We start from the raw sequence: 20,107 nt of genomic DNA, 5'->3' as shown, positions 1-20,107 counted from the left end.
GTCTTGAGGAGCTTCTGGAATTTGAGGAGATCCGGCTCAAGACAGAGAGGAAAGGGGAGGCTGTTCTATAGGAGGGAGCGAGCCGAGGAAATAGATCGTCCACTAGCTCGCTGTTTAGCAAATCACTTGACCCGCACAGAGTTGGTGCCAGAGGTACGTAAAGATCTGGAGGGAGAGTATTTAGTGAGAGGGAGTTGTAGATAGGGTGGTCCCCGGCCCCAGACAGCTTTATGGATGATGCAGAGGGATTTGATGGACTGACCAGACTATAGGACCAGGGAGATGCACAGAGCAGAGCTCGCTTTAGCGTTAATGTGCTTTATGTAGAGTTTGGTCTGGACTTTGGATTGGGCTCGTGTTTCTTAGAGTTTGTCAGGAACTCTAAAGAGGTTTCCTACATGCTCACGTTTCTGTGAAACTGACCCCAGGCCCAGGGGAATGGGTTTATTTATTCCTGGACTAAGAGGCAAAGGAAGAGTCGTAGCATTGGGGAGACCTGCATGCAACTCAGGGGTTGGTTTGGGGAGGAGCAGTAGGAGCCATCGCTTTAGTCAAAGGTGTAGATATATATGATATGAAATGATATAGCATTTATATCACACCTATACACAAGTGTACGGCAGTAGGACCATTTACACAACATCTGAGGGGATGTGGAAGAAAGACTGGCAACCAGAGCGGGAAGCGGGAAGTCTCAGGTTAGGAAATAGTATGGATTCCAAAGATAACAGCATGAGTCCTGTTCCCTCAAGCATGGACAGTACTGGATTTACTGAATGTGAAATAAACCATGCAGGCTATATCCCAGGTCCGTCTGGAAAACAGCTCACAAAGTGCTGGTGTGGCAGGGTGCCTGCGTACGCATTACACCCACCCAGGGGGTCACACATCAAACGGGCGTTCAGTTTAGGTGTGGTGGAGACACTGAGCTAATTAAGATGCAGGTTATTTTGGGGCTGGAGTGATTCACGTGCTTGGGTGCACGAGGCCTTCGGGGGACACCATTGGGAATTCCCCAATCACTGGTGCACATGTCCTGTGAGAATGTTACGCCCGATCAGTGCGGGGCCTTGGCTCGGGGCCTTTCTGTTTGCTGCTGCCAGTCTCTTCAATGCTATATGGCGCAATTGCCATGGAAGGGGCGGGGCTATCGAGCTGCCTGGAGGCTTCCGGTCTGCCGGTGCTCGCCTGGAGCTCGATTGCTCTCTGGAAGCGCGGGCGTGGCGAAAGGAGAGACAGGGGGAAAGGATGCTGTTCAAAGGTCAAAGGGAAGTGAGTATATCCTCTAATTTGAAAGGTAAATAAAGCCAAACATTGTTCAGTAGTGCAAGGTGCACGACGCTCTCACTCCCTTTTTAACACCCAAGTGGGAGTGGAATGGGGGAAGGTGCGGCCACTCTCACTTCATTCAAGGGATCACACGGGGAAGGTGCAGCCCCTCCCACTTCATCCCTAGTGGGGGTCACTAGGGCATGGTGCAGCTACTCCCACTGCATCCCTGGGGGTAACTAGGAGAAGGTGCAGCCATCCTACTTAATCCCTGGGAGTCACTAGGGAATGGAGCTGACGCTCCCACTTCATCCCTGGGGGTAACTAGGGCATGGTGCAGCCACTCCCACTGCATCCTTAGTGGGGGTCACTAGGGCATGGTGCAGCCACTCCCACTGCATCCCTAGTGGGGGTCACTAGGGCATGGTGCAGCCACTCCCACTGCATCCCTAGTGGGGGTAACATGGGGAAGGTGCAGCCACTCCCACTGGAGCATCAGGGAAACGTGCAGCTTCTACAGCCTTCCCTACATGGGGGCGGGCACTAATGAACTGCCACTCTCACTTCATACCCAGGTGGCAAAGGCACTCAGGGGTGGTTCTACCCCCCCCTCCCTCCCGCCCCCATTTTAATCCCCATTTGTGCTGGGCGCCAGGGAAAGGATAGCCGCACTCCTTTAATACCCAAGTGGGAGGGCACTAGTGGAAGGGATAGCCACTTCCACTTCACCACCGAGGGAGGAGGCAGGGACAAGAAATAGGCCTGGTCACCCAAAAAAAAGTGGCCCACTCCTCACCTCAAAAAAGTGACCCACCCCTCGCCTCACAACCTTGACCTCTGATGACATCACCAGAAGTGATTTCATTTTACCCCACCTCAAAGTGACATCCCGGGAAGCGATGAAACACAACCTTTCACCCCTTGACAAAACAGGAAGTGGCATCAAATAGCATTGTTCCTAAGTACACTAAATTACTGTGAATCCAAGCAGACGTCGAAGGCCAAATGATAATGTTATTGTATAGCACTTACGCTTAAGCTCTTTTTTATACAACAAATATGCATACAATATCACCCAACCTGTGTTGGTACTCATTTATCGACCTAAGAGGGATGAAAGGCTTTTTGAGAGAAAAAAAAATTAGAAAATAAAAATATTTTTTTTTCAATTTGTTTTTTCAAACCGGCCCAGGCATAGCCAGAAACCGGCCCCCAAACTGGCCCCAACTCCCTATGGACGATTTCGGAGGGGCCAATCCGACCCTGGGAGGAGGGGCATAGGAAAAGTTTTGCTGCTCAAGTGCACTCCTAGGAGGGGAGGGCCCTAAGGGAAGGTACAAGCACTGCCGCTTCTTTGCCATGGGAAGGACAATGCTGCAATTATGCCCAGGGAGGCTGCGCTGGACGCAGGTGAAGGTAAAGAGGTACAGAAAGCGGTAACATGTGCTGCTTGTTTTGTTATGCATTGCCACATTGTATCCATTGCATTCCCACAACTGCACAGCCATGGATTATGTCCAATAGCTCTTCTTCCATGTGGATCATGCGTGGCATTTACATTCATGGTCTACAAATGCAAGGGGTATCTTTAGGCGCTGGTACTCACTCATCAGCCTTGATCTGCCAGTAGGCCTTGCGGGTAACGTTCAGGTACTGGATGTCCCCAGTGTAGTGGGCGGGGTCCACGCCCCCCAGCAGCAGCTCCCCACCCAAAGCAGCATCTGGATCTCTTAAAAAAATAAAAAGAGAGACGTCTGTTACCATTTCTGATACTGCACTTTCTTTTGGCTTCTTTGAGATACATCGGATGCAAAGGGACTGGCCTCCCAGCTGAACACCCATTCCAAGCGATGTCGCAGAGCAGAGCACAGATGAGCTGTGGAATGCTGTGATGACTTAGACTGCCGGGTATGAAGAGCCCCTCCTGAGAACGTACACAGCTCGAATCCCAAGGTTGCCAGAGGCTACCTCGCAGAAAACAGCCTACAGCTGCGAAATGTACTTTCTTCCTCCTGTTCTGCGAAATGACCTGTTTGTTCTCATACGTGCATTATACGTTCTGTTTTATGGGTGGAGAACAGATTTAGCTACTCCATTCCACATAAGGACGAGCCAGGCCTGCAAGGGGCAGAGCAGTGAGCACTCTTCCATGCACTGGTGTGTGTTTGCATTCCAGCCAATTTCTTTCTACTTCTGGTCTCCTGTGTATTATTTGTGTCCAAGTGCCGATTGCCTGGAATGCCTGAGGTGTAGTGGGGGGGCTGGATGAGCACTGGTATCGTTGGAGGATGAGCTTATGGCAAGGTCATTGGCCACTTCACTTCTGTGAACTAGCACAGGCCGTTTGTATCGGACCAATTATCTGATCATAGGGAGTAAGCACAGGTCTGATAACATCAGCTCTCTGATGTTGTGCGTCAACCTGGAACATTTGTACAATCTGTGTATCCTTAAGGGTAATGTACAACTACTGCCAGCATATCTGATCAAGGCCTGAGGTGTGAGCACCTTGTAACCTGAGGTAAAGATCGCGTACCTGGCACAAGCTCCCTGCAACCTCTGGTATATATCCGATGTCTGTAGTAAGGTCTGTGTACCGTGAAAGATAGCTCTGCTCTCTAAAATCAAATCATCTGTGCCATCTCCAGGGTGCAACTGCTGTCTGTGGCCAGACGTGTGTTTACTGGACCCACATCTTGAGGGCTACCTTCACCCGAGCTGTGTTTGGAACCAACAGCACTGTCTGCTGCTGGGAATTGAACCCCCATTACGGGAAAATTTACAGTTCAAGTCCCAGAATGCACATCGCTATTGATGTTAATAACCTGGATGGGAGGAAAGAGATCCTCATGAAATGGGGCGAGGCATCTGCTAAGTCTTGTTGCCGGCGGAGATCACTGCTGTTGTTAGTAAGATCTCTGTGGCCTGAAGAATATCTCTGCTGCCTGAGGAAAGATCTGTGCATCCCGCGGAGTTGCAACCCTGAGAATGGCTTCTACTTTATCTATCCTATGCCTTGCGTCTTCTGAGCTGCGTGCCCTCTCTAGCATGCCACTATGCACAGTCCCCGCTACACTAGACCCTTTCTCTACCAAGTCAAATGAAAGTATTTGATTTTTTTGACATTTTCTACTTTAAAAACAATAAATCTATATCACCAAAGTATTGAAAAGTACATATCTCACAGCACAGAATAAAACCACAAATCTCTATCAACTTCCTAAATGAAAATCCATGTATTGCGCCCCTCCTCTGCGCCATACACATGCTTGAAAATGTGGCGTTAATGAAAGGTGTTCAACTCTTACTCAATGCCTTCCATTCATGTTACTCCACAATAGAACATTAGCTCCACTTACGCTTGAGAGACTTGTACACCAGTGAAGCATCCATAGATATTGCCTCACCACCGCCAGGTCTTCCTATGGCATATTTCTGCACTGGCAGCCATTTTGACATATCTTGGAAACAAATGTCTTGAAAACAATTGAGTATTCACTACTAAAACTAGCGGATTGGGGGGCAATGTGGTTCCTGAAGAAGATCGTTGATTAACCATGACACAATGCTCCTGCAGGGGACCCTGTACCCCAACATAAAAGTATGCTCTGATATCTTTAATAAAAAACAAGCACAACAGTGCCAAGAACAGCCAGTGATCTGGGCGCCTGGGGAACTTGCACCGGCACCTCAGAGGGCCACCATTACAGTTCGGCCGTGTCTTCTCAGAACACCTGTCAGGTAGAGATGCATTGATGGAGGCGGTTTGAAGATGTCCTGAAGGCTGGGGCACTGCCAGTGTGGAGGGTAAATGCTAGAGACCCAGGGAAGGAGTTGGGGGGCAGCCAAATGATCGCAGGATGGAGGTAGCAGATGGGACATGTGGAGGCCTAATAAAGTGATTGTGTCTGGTATCAGCAACACTACAGAGTATTGTTGCATGCGACCCTCAGAGAAAGCCAAGCTCAGAGCAAGTGAGCTCTGGTTGCCAAAATTGTTGGAAGCCGCATCCATAAGTATTACACAACCTGGTATGGTTACGACACACAACTATTTTGAAAGGGTGGTTCCACATGTTGCGCATCGGAAGGAATAAACAACTATACCACAAATGTCCATGCCATGCCCTGCAGTCTTCACACTGTTTCAGAGTTGGTGACAAGAAATATTATATTTGACCTATCTTACACATTTTTTAATGAGTCTGATCAACAAATCCATGTCAGGTTCTGATATCCAGTGGCCACAGCAACAGTGGCCCGAGGCCCTCACACCATGTATATAAAGGAACTCCCCTTGTGAGGGATTGCTTTCAGTCCGGAGGCACAATAAATACATTGAGGATGGCATTCCGTACATTTAGTAGCTACTAGCTACCTATAACTATTTGAATGAAGCAAAATGCTACAAAATGTACCTCTTTGTGCCAATATAGTTCTTTATTCTTTCCGCAAAATTTGCAAATCAAAGTTATAATATCTTGGGGTGGGAGGGTGACTGTAAGCATGTACAGACAACAAAGTCTTTCTACCATTTTTGGATGGATTCATTTGATGATAACAATTTAATAAAAAAATTCAGGACACGTAATGACATCTCATATTTTTCCTTTCCTTCGTCTTCTTGAGTCTCACAACTGTGGTGGTTGATACAGCTACTATTGTCTATCTTTAGAAAATTGTAGCCACGGAATTGGATTGAATTCCAAATGTGTTACAATGCTACCTATGAGTTTATTTTGGGCAGCCCCTTTGGCGATTAAGATTGTGTGCTATACTACATGACGGTATTTAGAAATATACCACATATCGTTGGGTGCTTCAAGGAAGTGAGCCCCAACGCCTGGGATCCCAGGCAACATCATTACCTCAGAGGTTGCATAATGGCTTGCACTTGCAGAGCACATCACATACCCGACATGCAACTCTCCAGCATACTAGAGTAGCTGTCTGGCTGTTTGCCTAATGAGTTATTTCATCAAAAATTAAACAGTTTGGAGCAGGCTTACAGGAGAGGCATGTTCCCCTTCCATTTAGCCCTCACCTCAGGAAATACACGTGTTTCATACATGTCCCAGTAATGTGAGGGAATTACATGGCTGTATTGGAGCTTCATGTGACTCCCTCTAAACCTCTGCAAATGAATGGACCACTGAGGTGTTCCTAAGGGCTGTTTACTAATGAGTAACAGTCATCCTCTAGAGTCTGTGAGTAGTCAAATGAGAAGATTTTGATTCTGCAGATTTCTGTCAAAACCAGAGGATTCCTGCTTCGTTACAAGTGAGAGCGGGCAATCCATCAGTAGACCTCCCTCTGTTTTTGGAATAGCGAGAGCTGCTTGTGTATAGTGTCCGTCCAAGCTGTCTAGGATGGATTATCATGAAATAATCGAATGGAGAAATGACTACATTTATTTAATAATGCGGGGGGACACCCCCAAATCCCACTCTTCCCCTCCTTAACTATTACCCTTATCCCACCCCATACCTATATTTTAGTAAAATGTCCTCAAATTTCGAAATAAATCGGTAAATAAAATTCGCTCATTTCGCCATTCGTTATTTTGAATTCGATCATTTCTACTGATTCCTTCTACGATACCCTGCTTCCATATAGCCTCACAGGTGGCCTGCTCACCTGTTGAGATAGAAGGAGAAAACATTTTCATCCACCAGTGCATGCTTCATTATGTTGTCAAAGACGGGTGGAACCTCATCCACAGAGATGGTTGGATAGCCCATGCCAAGGATGCCGTCGAAGGCGGCAACTAGGAAGATGAAGCCAGGCTGCATCACGGCTTCAGCAAAGGTTTGGTTCAGGATAGACAGGTTGGCAATCTGAAAATGAAATCATGAAGATGTGGTCAGGGGCGAAGTCATAGCTTTCAGAAGTTGGAACAGAGGAAGAGTGAGATGTAGATATAGGTCATAAAGTGGTAAGTGGCAGAGAAAGTCATCTAAATCTGAAGGCAGAACATATATGAGAAAGCAAAGTGACTACTTGTGTTTGATAGTTGTGAGCTATTGCAATGTGGGAGGGCTGTAAGGTGAGGGTATTCTAAAATACACCATCTTGCGACACACTCTGTGACTCATTTGCTGCCTTCTTGCACCCACGCTTATGCTTAAGTGCTCCTCGTCCTGCCAGTTGAGCCATCCATATGTCAAGTGGGTGCAGGTGTATATGATCATTGTGTCAGTAGAAAGATTGCAGCGACAGATCCCCCCTCGTTGACCTCATCTGTGCTCAAAGACTGCCTGTCGCTGCACTGGGCCTAACATAATTTATGTTCAGCAATATCTGCACCTAATTGAACCATTCCGTTGTATGAGCTTGGTCTTACTGTGCAACTGGCGATTCAACCATTAAAATACTTCACTTCCAAATGCTACACGCTGTTACCATCAAGTAAGGCTTGTCCCTTTTTCCCATATTTGTCAGAGAAGTTTTATTTATTTACTATTTTGTTCCCCCTATTCCTGGAATCAAAAAACTTAGCCTAAACCTTTCTGCACCTGTGTCAACTGTTAAAAGCGTGGATGTTAGACTCTGCTTCCCTTTCCATAGCTGCTCAGATTGGCAGTTTTCCAGTCGGGCCACTTCCAATTGAAGATCCTAAGAAAGATCTTGGAGTTTATTCCTCAACAACCGGTCATTGCAGCCCTAGTTTTCAGCCGCATCGATTATTGCAATTCTCTGTACCTGGCACAACCCGCTTTCCTGATACAACGTCTGCAGACTCTTCAGAACTCTGCAGCGTGGCTCGCCACTGGCACCCCTATTAGGGATCATATTTCCCCCCAAATCTTTCTGCTCTTCACTGGCTTCCAGTGGCCATGCGCGTGCGTTTCAAATCTCTGTGCTTGGTACACAGGGCTTTCCATGCTATGGGGTCGGAATATCTACAGCTTAAGTTCTGCCCCTATGTGACGTGTCGTCTTCTTCATGCTAGGGCCCGATTTCTTCTTTCTGTGCCTAGATTTCCCTATGCTCGAATCGGTGGCCAGGCTTTTTCAGTGGTGGCCGCCAAACTATGGAACGCCCTGCCGATTTCTCTGCGCTCTACTGTAGCTCATCTGCAGTTTCGCTGTTCCCTAAAAACCCTGCTTTTTTGATAGTTCGTGTCGAGCTGCGGCTGTCTGCTCTGTAAGTCTTTTTAGCACCAAGCTGTCTTCTGGCATAAGTTGTGCTGTACTGTTTGTGCGAAATGGATAATATAACATACATTATCTGGATGTTAGATTATATGCCATTTAGATTATTTTATTGACAAGTTGCTATGATACACTATACAAATGGCATGGCACTGTTGTGTTTGTAACAGAGCATTTTATTGAGGGAAGTATTTATTGTATAGTAATTAAAATTTGGAGTCCAGCTCTAGAAAGGATCCGGATAGAGGACCTTTCTGAAAACCTCCCACGAGGCAAGAACACTTAATTTAATTATACCCATTCTATTTTGAAGTTCAAAAATATCACCAAACATGTGACATATAGTTTAATGACTGTAACAAGAAGACCACGCCAAGTAAATGAACGCGATGAACTGACTGAATTCATCGAACTCATCATATCCTGACAAACACAATCATCCGTTATATTAGGTAAGAATCAAGCCATGAATGGAACAAATACGGTTTACATGGTCCACTGCCATATAATTCTATATAATAATCGGGCACCCCCGAATATTCTAGGAGTGGAGACAATACCTACTTTCAGGCAAATTAATTTACTGTAAACACAAAAGGCAATAAGTCATCCTGTAGTGCCTATTCACACATTAACATGTACGGTATCCAGTTAAAATTTCGAATGCACATTTTCGAATGCCTTTATGTCGAAAAAAAACATTCTGAATATAATTTTTTTAATTTTATATATATTTTTTAGGTTTAGTTAGTAAAAATAAAAGGATGAATAAAAAAACGGGGGGTTAGGGGGTAACCCCCCATTGAAAAAAAATGTTTAAATCATTTTCGACATTTTTTTTCGGCATTTTTCATTCGAGAAAAATGCATTCGAAAATGTGACATTCGAAAATGTCACTATAAACCAACATGTACATTGTACAAAAATGATTTTATTACAGTACAATAAATACATATACATAACGTCACCATCAATAAAAAACATCAAACACATACATGACAATATACATTTATTGAAGTGTCCAAAATCGTACATACATTAAAATGAGGAGATCCTCCAACCTAACAACGTTTCTATTTATTCCAATAGTTGCCTAATCGTCTGTTTTGAAAGACATCAAAATCAGGGATACACCTGAACATTGAGTTTCAAATTTCACCTGCGCGATACACTTCACGCCTGAACCCAACATCTTGATGCATTGATTACAATTGAGCTCGGTAATAATAGTACCTATTACTTGTAGAGCGTCAACCTGGTAGACCGTTGGTGTTTCTCCTTCTTCAGTCTCCGCAAAGGCACGCGGGGCAGATGCAATTGGATCCTCTCCATGGCTGTCTCGTGAATGGTGGCAACTCATACGAAACAGTGAACGAAAGTCTCATTTGGTAAGAGACGATCCATCACAATGGACTTCTGAAACTTTGCAGCATTACGACGCGCAGGAAATCCTACTGTCAGAGCACTGGACAGGACTGGTATTGGTCATTATGACCAGACAATAGGAACCCCACGCTTCCTTCCAAATGTACTAGAGAGACGGTACCCTAATTCCAGAAGTCATTGCCAAGGGCATAATCATGAGGGATGACACAATCATTGGGTCCGTTATATTAACAACCCTAACACTATGGTCACCTCACACAACAAGGATACAGAGGCTGCGTGGTATGCATGTAGATGTGATGGGCTTTGGCGAAAGAATGGAGGTGTGGTGAAATTGAAGGAATGAAGTAGAGTGAAGTATACATGGAGGGCTGGTAGTTTGTAAAGCATGTGCAGAGACATGGTTGGATCTGAGAAATGGGTTTGTGTTGAGGGTGCAGCAAACCCTTCCCTCCCAGCCCTTTCCCTTTAGTTGTGCACTCACAGTAAGTGTGTCCTGGCTCAGAAAACCGGTCAGGCTTCCTGTGCCGTAGTGGATGGCGAAGTTGGTTTTGTTCTCCTTGTACGTAGTGGAAGAGCCGGCGTTGTATCGCTTGTGAAACCCTGGATAATAAATAGAAAGAAATGCATGTTGAATGGGGGAGATAATAGAATAAGGTCACTACATTCTGTAAACACAGACAGCACCTAGTGAGGGCTGCACAGAAGAGATTGCGGACTGATTTTCCTGTGTGAAGGTGCAGTGATGCTGAAGTGAACCTTAGTTCGTCGCTGCCCCCTTTGTGCGGTGGTGTAGGGCATGGTGAGGCCAATCCTTGAGGCGTTTTTCACAAGTAACCAAGTACTGGAGGGTAAAACAGGCTTTTCTGAGAACCATCTGGTGTATAAAGGTATTGCAGGGACAGTTGTGCAATGTGCCATGGTGTATTCCTCACAGTGATCCTGTTCTGGGTCTTCTGTGTGTGCATTAAATAACAAGGTGAATTCCTACGAGCTATCTCTTTCAGTATACATGGGGTCCTGGCACAGTTAAAGTGGTGCAGCGGCTGACGTGTCTCCCAGGGTTATGGTCCCTCAGGAAACCTCTGCAGTACAGTGATTGATGCTGGTAGTCCCTTTGTGGATCTTAGAAAACCGACCTACCAAGATCAATGTCTCATACTTTTTTTCATCTTTACCCCAGTTGTATTTTTCTTTGAAGAATTCATCAGAGCTTGAAAGGGCAACAAATAGGTTTTAAAAAAATAAATGATTTTGTTCCTTCACATTAATTTTTTAACTACAAGCAAATGAGTGAATCAAAAACCCCTTTTCTTTCTTATCCCTAACTTTATTTGGAAGCATTTTTGTCACTTAAGCTGCGTTTGGTTTTGTGAACTGCCTTCAATCCCCGAGACAGGAAATGATAACAGAAAACAACAGGAAGTTTAGTCTGGATATCCGTTACAACAGCAAACCTTTGAGGTAACAGGGGGCCCCGTGCCTCTATTTTCCAACTGTGCAGACGGGTCAGAGAAATGTAACAGGAGCAGTGCCGGCCTTATTGGCGGCAGCGCCCCGGGGGCAGAAAAAGAACATTTTGGAGGCACCAAATGTTTCTTTTCGGTGGTGGAAGTGATCGCTTTGATATTTGGCACCCTATTAAGATGATCATCACCCCGCTCCCGCGCCAGAGCAGGGAGGTAAATATCTCAATAGGGTGCCAGCCCTCTATTACTGTTAAATGCGCCCGCTCCCGCGAGCGCATTTAATTTCAAAAGGACACTTCTCCCACCATGCTAGCTCAGGGTAGCCCTTGAAAGGCTCCCCCGAGCTGGCACCCTGGGGGGCTATGGAGCCCCGGGCGGTCGCCTGGCCCGCCCTGCCCTAAGGCTGGCCCTGAATAGGAGGAAGGAAGTGTCCCCACTTAAATAATCAAGGCAGGACTGCTTGCACCTTTGAAGTGTGGCACAGTGTGATAGCTCAGCAGTGTTGCAGGGGCCCAGGGGTGCAGGCCTGCTCTTGTATAGGGCTCTGCAGGCAGGCCGGCTCTCTGCTTCTCTCGCCGCGCTGGCGCTGTGCAACGGACTGACGTTGGAGGCAGGGTCGGATGGTGTTGTACTGGCGCATGCCCAGGTGCATGGGGAGTCGTGCGCCACTTTCATTAGGGGCACCACGTGGTGGGGCCAGGTGAGCCTCACACATGACACGGCACGAGCCCAGGAGGCGCTCAAGTCACAACATCTCATGCCAACGAAAGGCAAACACAACAGCTTTCTACACAGTCCGTTACACTCATTTACATTTTCACATGAAGATGGACACCAACGTTCACTTATATACCCGTTCTGGTCAGGCGGTTGACCAAAAGTAGGCACACATAAGAGGGTCGTTTATACACCAGGAAGAATACAAATATCAGGATTGCAATGACATCTTACTGTGCCCACTTTCAGCCCGCATCAGTGTGCAGGATGACAGTTTAACTATGGATCATTGGTCATGGGCACAACAGGATAATATATACATTGGTAAGGAGTCAATTTGCTTTATTAGAACATTGTCATTGCTGTGGGGCAGGAAAAGCTGCACCCGGGTACACCAGGGGCCGCATTTGCTGTGCGGAGCACTGGAAGTCAGTGGCTGTAGTTGGGGAAGTCTATCTGTGTCCTACCAGGCGGGGTAACTCCGCGCGGAGCGTGTGCAGCGCACCACGACCATGCTCACGCCCCCCCAGCCGGGAGCAGTGAGGCCACTAGCCTGTACCATGTTGAGGGCAGCTGGACTGTCAGGGAGGTCTTACCCCTATTTTCATAACTGCGGCAGAGGTTGCGTCTCTGATTGTCCCATCCAGGCAAGTTTCTTCATGGCGATGACGGGACCCGCCGGCCGCACAAGCATTTTCCTCTAGGAAAGGCACGGCCCAGTGTGGGCAACTGGTGGCTGTGGTCAGTGGGATCACCTGATGCAGGATCTTCCGTGCTCCCCTGGCTCAAACCCTTATTAGATCATCGTGGCAGAGGCTGCATCGCCATCCCCCCCAGGCGGGTGTTACCTAAACGGCCGCAGCGACGGAGGCTGGCCATGCCTTCCTCTTCCCCTGGTGGGAAGTGAATGCTAGGAAGTGGAGGGGGGGAGCCTGCCGATGGTTGTGGAGGCCACACTGCCTCATTGCGCACACAGGCAGGCTCTCTGCTCCACTCCTTGCGGCAGCGGCAGAGCTCCTCCTCCCCATGGCAGAGGTCCTCTTCCCTGCTGCATCTTCTCTAGGTAGCGTGTTTGGACTGCGTCATGTGGGTCTCTTAAGTGCGGGAAGTTCAAATGTGGAGTCCATCGAAGCCAGGGCTGTCCCCAGGCAGTGGGCTGATGGCTGTTCTTGTGGGCGCCATGCTGGAGAGACCATGTAATGGCGCGGAGGCTGGCGGATCCGTGTTGCATGAAGTCCTTGCGAGCACTCAGGACTCCCGCTGGCAGGAGTCACTGCTGGCAGCGTGGGGGCCATGCCGGGGCTCCCACCGACAGATATGCTTTACCCGCCGAACAGAACATGTCAGGTCTGCGTGGAGACTGCACCCCTCATTGTGGCCACCATCTCGCCCTGGAACAGTTCCCCCTTTTGTGAGCAAATTCCTGCAGGGCGTAGGGGAGGTCAATGTCCTGGAGGTCTCACCGAACACTGAGTGCTGTGCTCGCCCTGACTTCATCAATGCTGGTAGCAAGCTTTGCCACGCTGGTAGTGTGGAAGGGACAGGCGGTGTCCCTTCTGCATGAGGGATTGCGGCAGGCCTGCATCCCATCCTCGTTGCCAGTTGTTGTGGGGGGCTGGCCCGCTCTTAGGGCCCTGCAGACAGGCCCTCTGCCTCTCGCTGCACAACGAACTGACACTGGAGGCAGGGTCGGATGGTGTTCGACTGACGCACAGGGAGCCGTGTGCCGCTTTTATTAGAGGCACCACGTGCTGGGGCCACGTGTGCCTCACACATGACACGGCACGAGCCCAGGAGGAGCTCAAGTCACAACAAACAGCACCAACACATTTAAGAGAAAGGGAGATGGTCCTAAACAGCCCCATGCAGCAGATTTTTGTGGCAATGGAGGCATCGCGAGAGGAGGGGTGTCGCCTCCTCCCAGGGCACGCTGGGTGGCACAGCTCACAGGATGTGCAGCCGGTGTCAACCTTCCCAGCTCCCTGTCAGAAGTTCACAGGTCAGGTGGAGGCACTGCCAACTGCACAACAGTGTCTGTACACCACGGCTTAATTTAATTTCTGTGGCCACCGAAGGAGCACAGGAGCATGAGGTAAAGCTTTAGACCCCTGCAGTGCATCAGCTTTACGAAGCGCTATGGCAGCTGCCCTAGAACTGGTAAGGGCACCTGGGGAAGAGATTTACTGACCAACATCAGCACTCAGGAAGATTTAGGTATGGCTCTGGAAGTCCCTGAAAGGGGAATTGAGGGGGGAGAGGATGTTGGCAGCCGGGTTAGGACAGTCTTACTATGGAAGAGGTGCAACAGAATGAGGGGTGGGGTTGTGGGAGCAGGAAGATAAGGATCTGAGGACGTTTGAGGAGAAGCGGGGCCCTAAAAGGCAGGCTGCATCTGAAAGAGTGGCAGCTGCAGGACTGATCTGCATATACAAGTCTCCAAAAAAGAAGATGTGGTAAGAAAGGAAAAGGCAAAAAAGGAATGGGTAAAGAACACGAGAAATTGGTGGACTTGGAGGAGCGACAAAGTGTGGTGGACGGAACGATGGCAATACAAGGAGGTAGTGCTCCCCTAATGGATGGGACAAGGCCTAGTGCACACTGTTTCGGATCGAAGGGCAATAATGCAGGTAGGGCTAATGCACCCATACAGGCCGAAGAGATGGAAGGAGGACAGTGGGGGCTCCTGCCTGCAGTGGCAGATCTGCAGCTAGAAGAAGGGCACATCATGATACAGTCTTGCTAACCGCGGGAGAAGTGGCGGTGATCCAGATGAGGCCCTCAGGATGTTAAACTGATGTACTCAAGAGTGGCATTGACTGGGAAAGAGAGAGTGAACGCGTGGACGAAGAAGAGCTAGAAAGGTTTCAGCATAGAACAAGTGGCGGGAGAAGGAGGGGCAAAAGGTCACAGAGTAGGTACTGGGGAGATGTAGGGTGCGATCACTTGAGAGGGCTAGGAGGACAGAGGTTGAGAGAAGAGTGGGAGGGGGCTAGGGAGAGCAAATCGGGAGTTGGAAGTTCCAGAGAAGAGTTCAAGAGAGCAAAATGTGGGCGAAGCAACACAGCTTTGAGGAGAAAAGAGGAAAAGGAGAGGTTCAACATGAGAAAACAGTCGTTTGGATACACTGCAGAGACACCTGTGGGAATATTGGTGAGCATTGCTAGGCCCTTATTTGGGCTTGGGATCGAGAGAGGGGAATAAAATGGGCAGAAGTGTTTAAAAGCAAGAGGTTGAGGGAGAAGCAAAAATACACAGGAGGAACGTGGGAAGAGAAGAACAGGAAGGTGTATGCCACAAGGGAGACAGAATTGAGTAGGGTGCTGGTCCCACGACCAAGCCCTGCCACTCAGTTGCTCCGCCCACCTCCAGTTTTCGTGACTTACAAGCCTCTACTTAAGGACTGTAGGCCAGCTCCAGGCAGAAAGCATTGATTACACTGTTGGTCACGTGACCAGGATTCACCACTCGTTGCTCCGCCCACCTCCAGTTTTCGTGACTTGCAAGCCTCTACTTAAGGACTGTAGGCCAGCTCCGGGCAGAAACATTGAGTACGCTGCTGATCAGGTGACCAGGATTTGCCACTCAGTTTCTCCAACCACCTCCAGTTTTCGAAAAAGATTGCCAGAAGGGGAAAATTGTTAAAGTGGTTTTCACTTGGCTGTTACTTTCATGTTTAATGTTTTAAGTTAATGGATTAGACAATACAATATAGGTGGGGAAAGGGCCTGCTTTGCCATGAGTGGGTGAGGTGGCAGAGAAGGACGAACGCTTTGGAAGAGGTGATTGAAAGATAGAAAGCTAAAAACCAACCAGAAGGTCGGCAGAAGGAAAAGTGCCCAAGAGGTCAGGTTAGGGCATGGTTAGCCTGGAGGTCAAAGTTGGCTAAAAGCTAAAGGAAAACGGTTGATTGGGGGGCCATGGTGTCGTGTGGGGGTTGTTAATGTTCTTAGAGGGAGGGTGTGGGGACGACAATTTGATGTATTTGGGTGTTGTTTCAGGAACATTTTGTGTGTATGGGAGGAAGACCGGGAATGATTGAATTTGTAAGCATTGGTTGGGCTCGAGTAAATGGAACCTTTTGTCAAAAGCAAGTGTGTGGGAGTCTTGTTTGGCAAGATGTTTGAAATGGTTACATGCAGACGACACAGCATGTACCACCCTTCCAAGCTATCATTCCAAGCTATTCCTGGGTCATGTGGTGGCCGTGGGGCAGGCCCAAATGCGCAACTGTACTTTAAACCTATTTTTGTGGCTGCCCTCGGAGCGAGACCTATAAGCTCATGGTAGCTCTGTTTGTTGCATTCACAGAGAGCATCGAGGAAAAGCAGTTGGAGAACATTGCTCAGAGGATTTTTGCGGCGCATAGTTTTCAAGTTCAAAGGTCAACGTTGAAAGGTTAAACAATACAAAATAGGTGGGGAAATGACCAGCCTTTGCCATGAGTGGGTGGATTGCAAGGTAGGACTGGCACTAGAGATGGATTGAAAGGCAGAAAGTTGAAAATTGGCCAGGGAGAGGCCAACGAAAATGGGGCCGAGGGGCCAGGCTAGCAAAGTTCTATTAAAGCAAGCATGTGTGGGATGTATTGGTGCTGCTGCATCCCAATGGCTGGGGAAGCGGTGTTGGTCAACACTGGCAATGGAATCAGGACTACACAACTCATTCTGGGTTTGCCTAATAGACTGGGCGTGTATTTGTGTAATTGTTACTGAACAAGGCTACAGCTCCTCAATAGAGATAAGGTCCCGTACACAAGTCACGCAGCTCCCGCTTGCACATCCTTAGCAGGGCACCTTGCTCGTAATTTGAGGTTTTATTTACTTTCAAAACTAAACCTCGCCATCCCGTGTTAGATAATAGATGCATATGTGACCATATGTTTCGATGGTACCTGGATATTCTGCTTAAGCTTTTATTGCTTTTTACGAAGATTGCAAATTCTATTAACATTCACTTTTCTTTTGAAAGTCAATGCCCAGGCCCGTGTATTCCCCTGTAGCTGCCGAGCTCTGACTTCCCTGTTCCCGCCTCCCTAGCCCTCCCACCTCCCCTGATTGGTCCCTTGTCCTCCCCTGCCTCGTAGCCTCTACCCATCGTCGAGCTCCGTGGCCGCACTCTCCGTGGTGCCAGGCAGGTGAGCAGATCTGTGGTGAAGACCCTCTGGGCCTTTTGGTGCCTTTGTTCAGATTTTGTGTGCCCCCAGGCCCGTGTATTCCCCTGTAGCTGCCGAGCTCTGACTTCCCTGTTCCCGCCTCCCTAGCCCTCCCACCTCCCCTGATTGGTCCCTTGTCCTCCCCTGCCTCGTAGCCTCCGTGGCCGCACTCTCCGTGGTGCCAGGCAGGTGAGCAGATCTGTGGTGAAGACCCTCTGGGCCTTTTGGTGACTGACATATCTGTCGCACTGCCGTGAGTATTTGTGCCCGCTAAGACCCTTCTAGGCCTAATAGCCTTGTGCCCCCAGCCCGCCCCACCCTGTGCAGCCCTCCCCTCCCAGACCATATCATTTCCTTGCCAGTCCCTCGTTCCCCCTACACCCACCCGTGATAGGCCCATCTGCTCCCTCCTTTGACCTGATTGGTGCAGACGAGAAGCTCCCGTCTCATTGCTAGTCCTCCCAAGGCAGCCCTCTGCCTGGCAGCCCATCAGCTAAGGACCTGAAGCAAAGGACGGCTCCTACAGTGACGGCTCCACTTCGTATCTGCAGGTATCCGCAGGAGAAGCAAGAAGCCAACAATAAGTAAGTGTGGCAAGGACGGGGACAGAAGCAATTACTTCTCGCCATACTACCCTACCACTCAACCTAGAACCCCATATCTCTAATAAATTCCATTTGGAAACTCTGTCCTATATATGTGAAAGTTGAATTTAGAAGTGTGCCCAATAGCCTCTCATTGAAAGTTGAATTTAGAAGTGTACCCAGTAGCGTCTCTTTGAATTTAGAAGTGTGCCCAATAGCCTCCGTGAGAAAAGTTGAATTAGAAATGTTCCCAATTGCATTCAGAAACTGCGCCCAATAGTCTCTCTGAGAAAAGTTGAATCTGATGTATAAATGATTGCATTTTGAAGTTGCGCCCAATAGCCTCCCTGAGAAAAGTTGAATTTGATGAGTTCATGATTGCATTTTGAAGTTGCGCCCAATAGCCTCCCTGAGAAAAGTTGAATTAGAAGTGTTCCCAATTGCATTCAGAAACTGCGCCCAATAGCCTCCCCGAGAAAAGTTGAATCTGATATGTACATGATTGCATTTAGAAGTTGCGCCCAATAGCCTCTCTCCTCTCTGAGAATTGCTGAATTTAGAAGCGTGAAGTGTCCTAATTGCACCTAGAAAATTTTCCCAACTGGATTTGAAGCTGCGCCCAATAACCTCTCTGAGAAAAGTTGAATCTGATGTGTACATGATTGCATTTTGAAGTCGCGCCCAATAGCCTCCCTGAGAAAAGTTGTATTAGAAGTGTTCCTAACTGCATCTACAAATGTTCCCAATTGCATCTAGAATCTGCGCACAATAGCCTCTCTGAGAAAAGCTGAATTAGAAGTATACATAATTGCATTTAGAAGTTGCGCCCAAATAGCCTGTCTGAAAAAGTTCAATTATAAATGTCCCTAACTGCATCTACAAGCACATTTAAAATCTGCGCCCATTAGCCTCTCTGAGAAAGTTGAACTTGGAAGTGTACATAATTGCATTTAGAAGTTGCGTCCAATAGCCTGTCTGAAAAAGTTGAATTATATGTATCCCTAACTGCATCTACAAGTGTTCCCAATCGCATCTTGAAGCTGCGCACAATAACCTCTCTAAGAAAAGTTCAACTTAGAAGTGTACATGATCTCATTTAGAAGTTGCGCCCAATAGCCTCTCTGAGAAAAGTTGAATTTATGAGTGTTCTCAATTACATTTAGAAACTGCGCCCAATAGCCTCTCTGAGAAAAGTTGAATCTAGAAGTGTACATGATTGCTTTCAGAAGTTGCGCCCATTAACCTCTGTGAGAAAAGTTGAATCTAGAAGTGTACATGATTGCTTTTAGAAGCTGCGCCCAATAACCTCTCTAAGAAAAGTTGAATTTAGAAGTGTACATGATTGCCTTTAGAAGTTGCACCCAATAGCCTCTCTAAGAAAGTTGTATTAGAAGGCCCCAACTGCACCTAGATGTTTCTCGCAATCGCATCTTGAAACTGCGCCCAATAGCCTCTCTGGGAAAAGTTGAATTAGAAATGTTCCTAACTGCATCTAGAAGTATTCCAAACTGCATTTATAAACTGCGCCCATTAGCCTCTATGATTAATGGAAATTAGAAGTGTACTTGACTGCACTTAGAAGTTGCGCCCAATAGCCTCTCTGAAAAAGTTGAATTTGAACTGATCCCAATTACATCTAGAAGCTGCCCCCAACAGCTCTCTAAGAAAAGTTGCATTAGAAGTATTCCCAATTGTATCCAGAAAGCACCAAATAAGTCGTTGACCAGTTGAACCCGAAAGTCTCCCTAAAAAGCGTTAATCATCAACCCTTGAACTACAATCAGAAACCCTCCTAAATCAACCCAAAGCTCGCACCGATCATGAGTGCAGTCACTCCCCCCACTCCTGTCAGAAACGACTCCTGTGGACCACCTCCATTCTCCAATCCGCCCTCCCTCCCGCCCCCCCTTCCCATATCAGCCCACCCTCGTCCGCAATCCTTGCCACCACCTTCACCAAACACCAAGCCAGGGGTGCACGATGGCGAGCAATCCACCCTAAGACCACGCATCCCCTGAACCCCACCGCCGACCTGCCAGCAGTGCCCACTGTGCCCACTCCCGCCCTCCTTACTATCATATCTAGCACACCCAACCCACCAATCGCCCAACCCCCTCCTTGCCCCCATACCCCTACCACTTTCACCGGCCGACCGCACCATTTCCCATCCCTAAAAACTGCACGCCTTGCACTAGCAAGAACCGAAGCCGCGTCCCTCTCCCCCTCTGACCCCCCTACACTCTCCCACACACCAGTTGCAGCAAAGAAACTAAAGAGGAAACGTTCATGGTCCCCCTCAACCGCTCAGCTCTCCTCGCCTCCCCTATCTCGACCCTGCACCTCTCTCCCACACTCTCCTCCTTCCCCTGTGGCCTCT

The 20,107-nt window shown here is 48.1% G+C and overlaps 1 protein-coding gene across 1 annotated transcript in view; it reads right to left on the bottom strand.

Moving 5' to 3' along the window:
- The window catches only part of LOC138452889 (cathepsin D-like), a 229,166-nt gene that overhangs the window by 67,871 nt on the left and 141,188 nt on the right, over positions 1-20,107 (bottom strand). Inside the window, exons 4-6 of the mRNA XM_069605235.1 lie at positions 10,293-10,411; positions 6,906-7,105; positions 2,876-2,998 (exon numbers count right to left, since the gene is read on the bottom strand). Coding sequence (XP_069461336.1) covers positions 2,876-2,998; positions 6,906-7,105; positions 10,293-10,411 — 442 coding nt within the window. The remainder of the gene's footprint in view (positions 1-2,875; positions 2,999-6,905; positions 7,106-10,292; positions 10,412-20,107) is intronic.

This window comes from Ambystoma mexicanum, chromosome 1p (genome assembly GCF_040938575.1).
Source record: "Ambystoma mexicanum isolate Mex_15411 chromosome 1p, UKY_AmexF1_1, whole genome shotgun sequence".
Taxonomy (NCBI): domain Eukaryota; kingdom Metazoa; phylum Chordata; class Amphibia; order Caudata; family Ambystomatidae; genus Ambystoma; species Ambystoma mexicanum.
The sequence above is the reverse complement of the archived record's forward strand: the minus strand, read 5'-3'. Positions and strand labels throughout refer to the sequence as shown.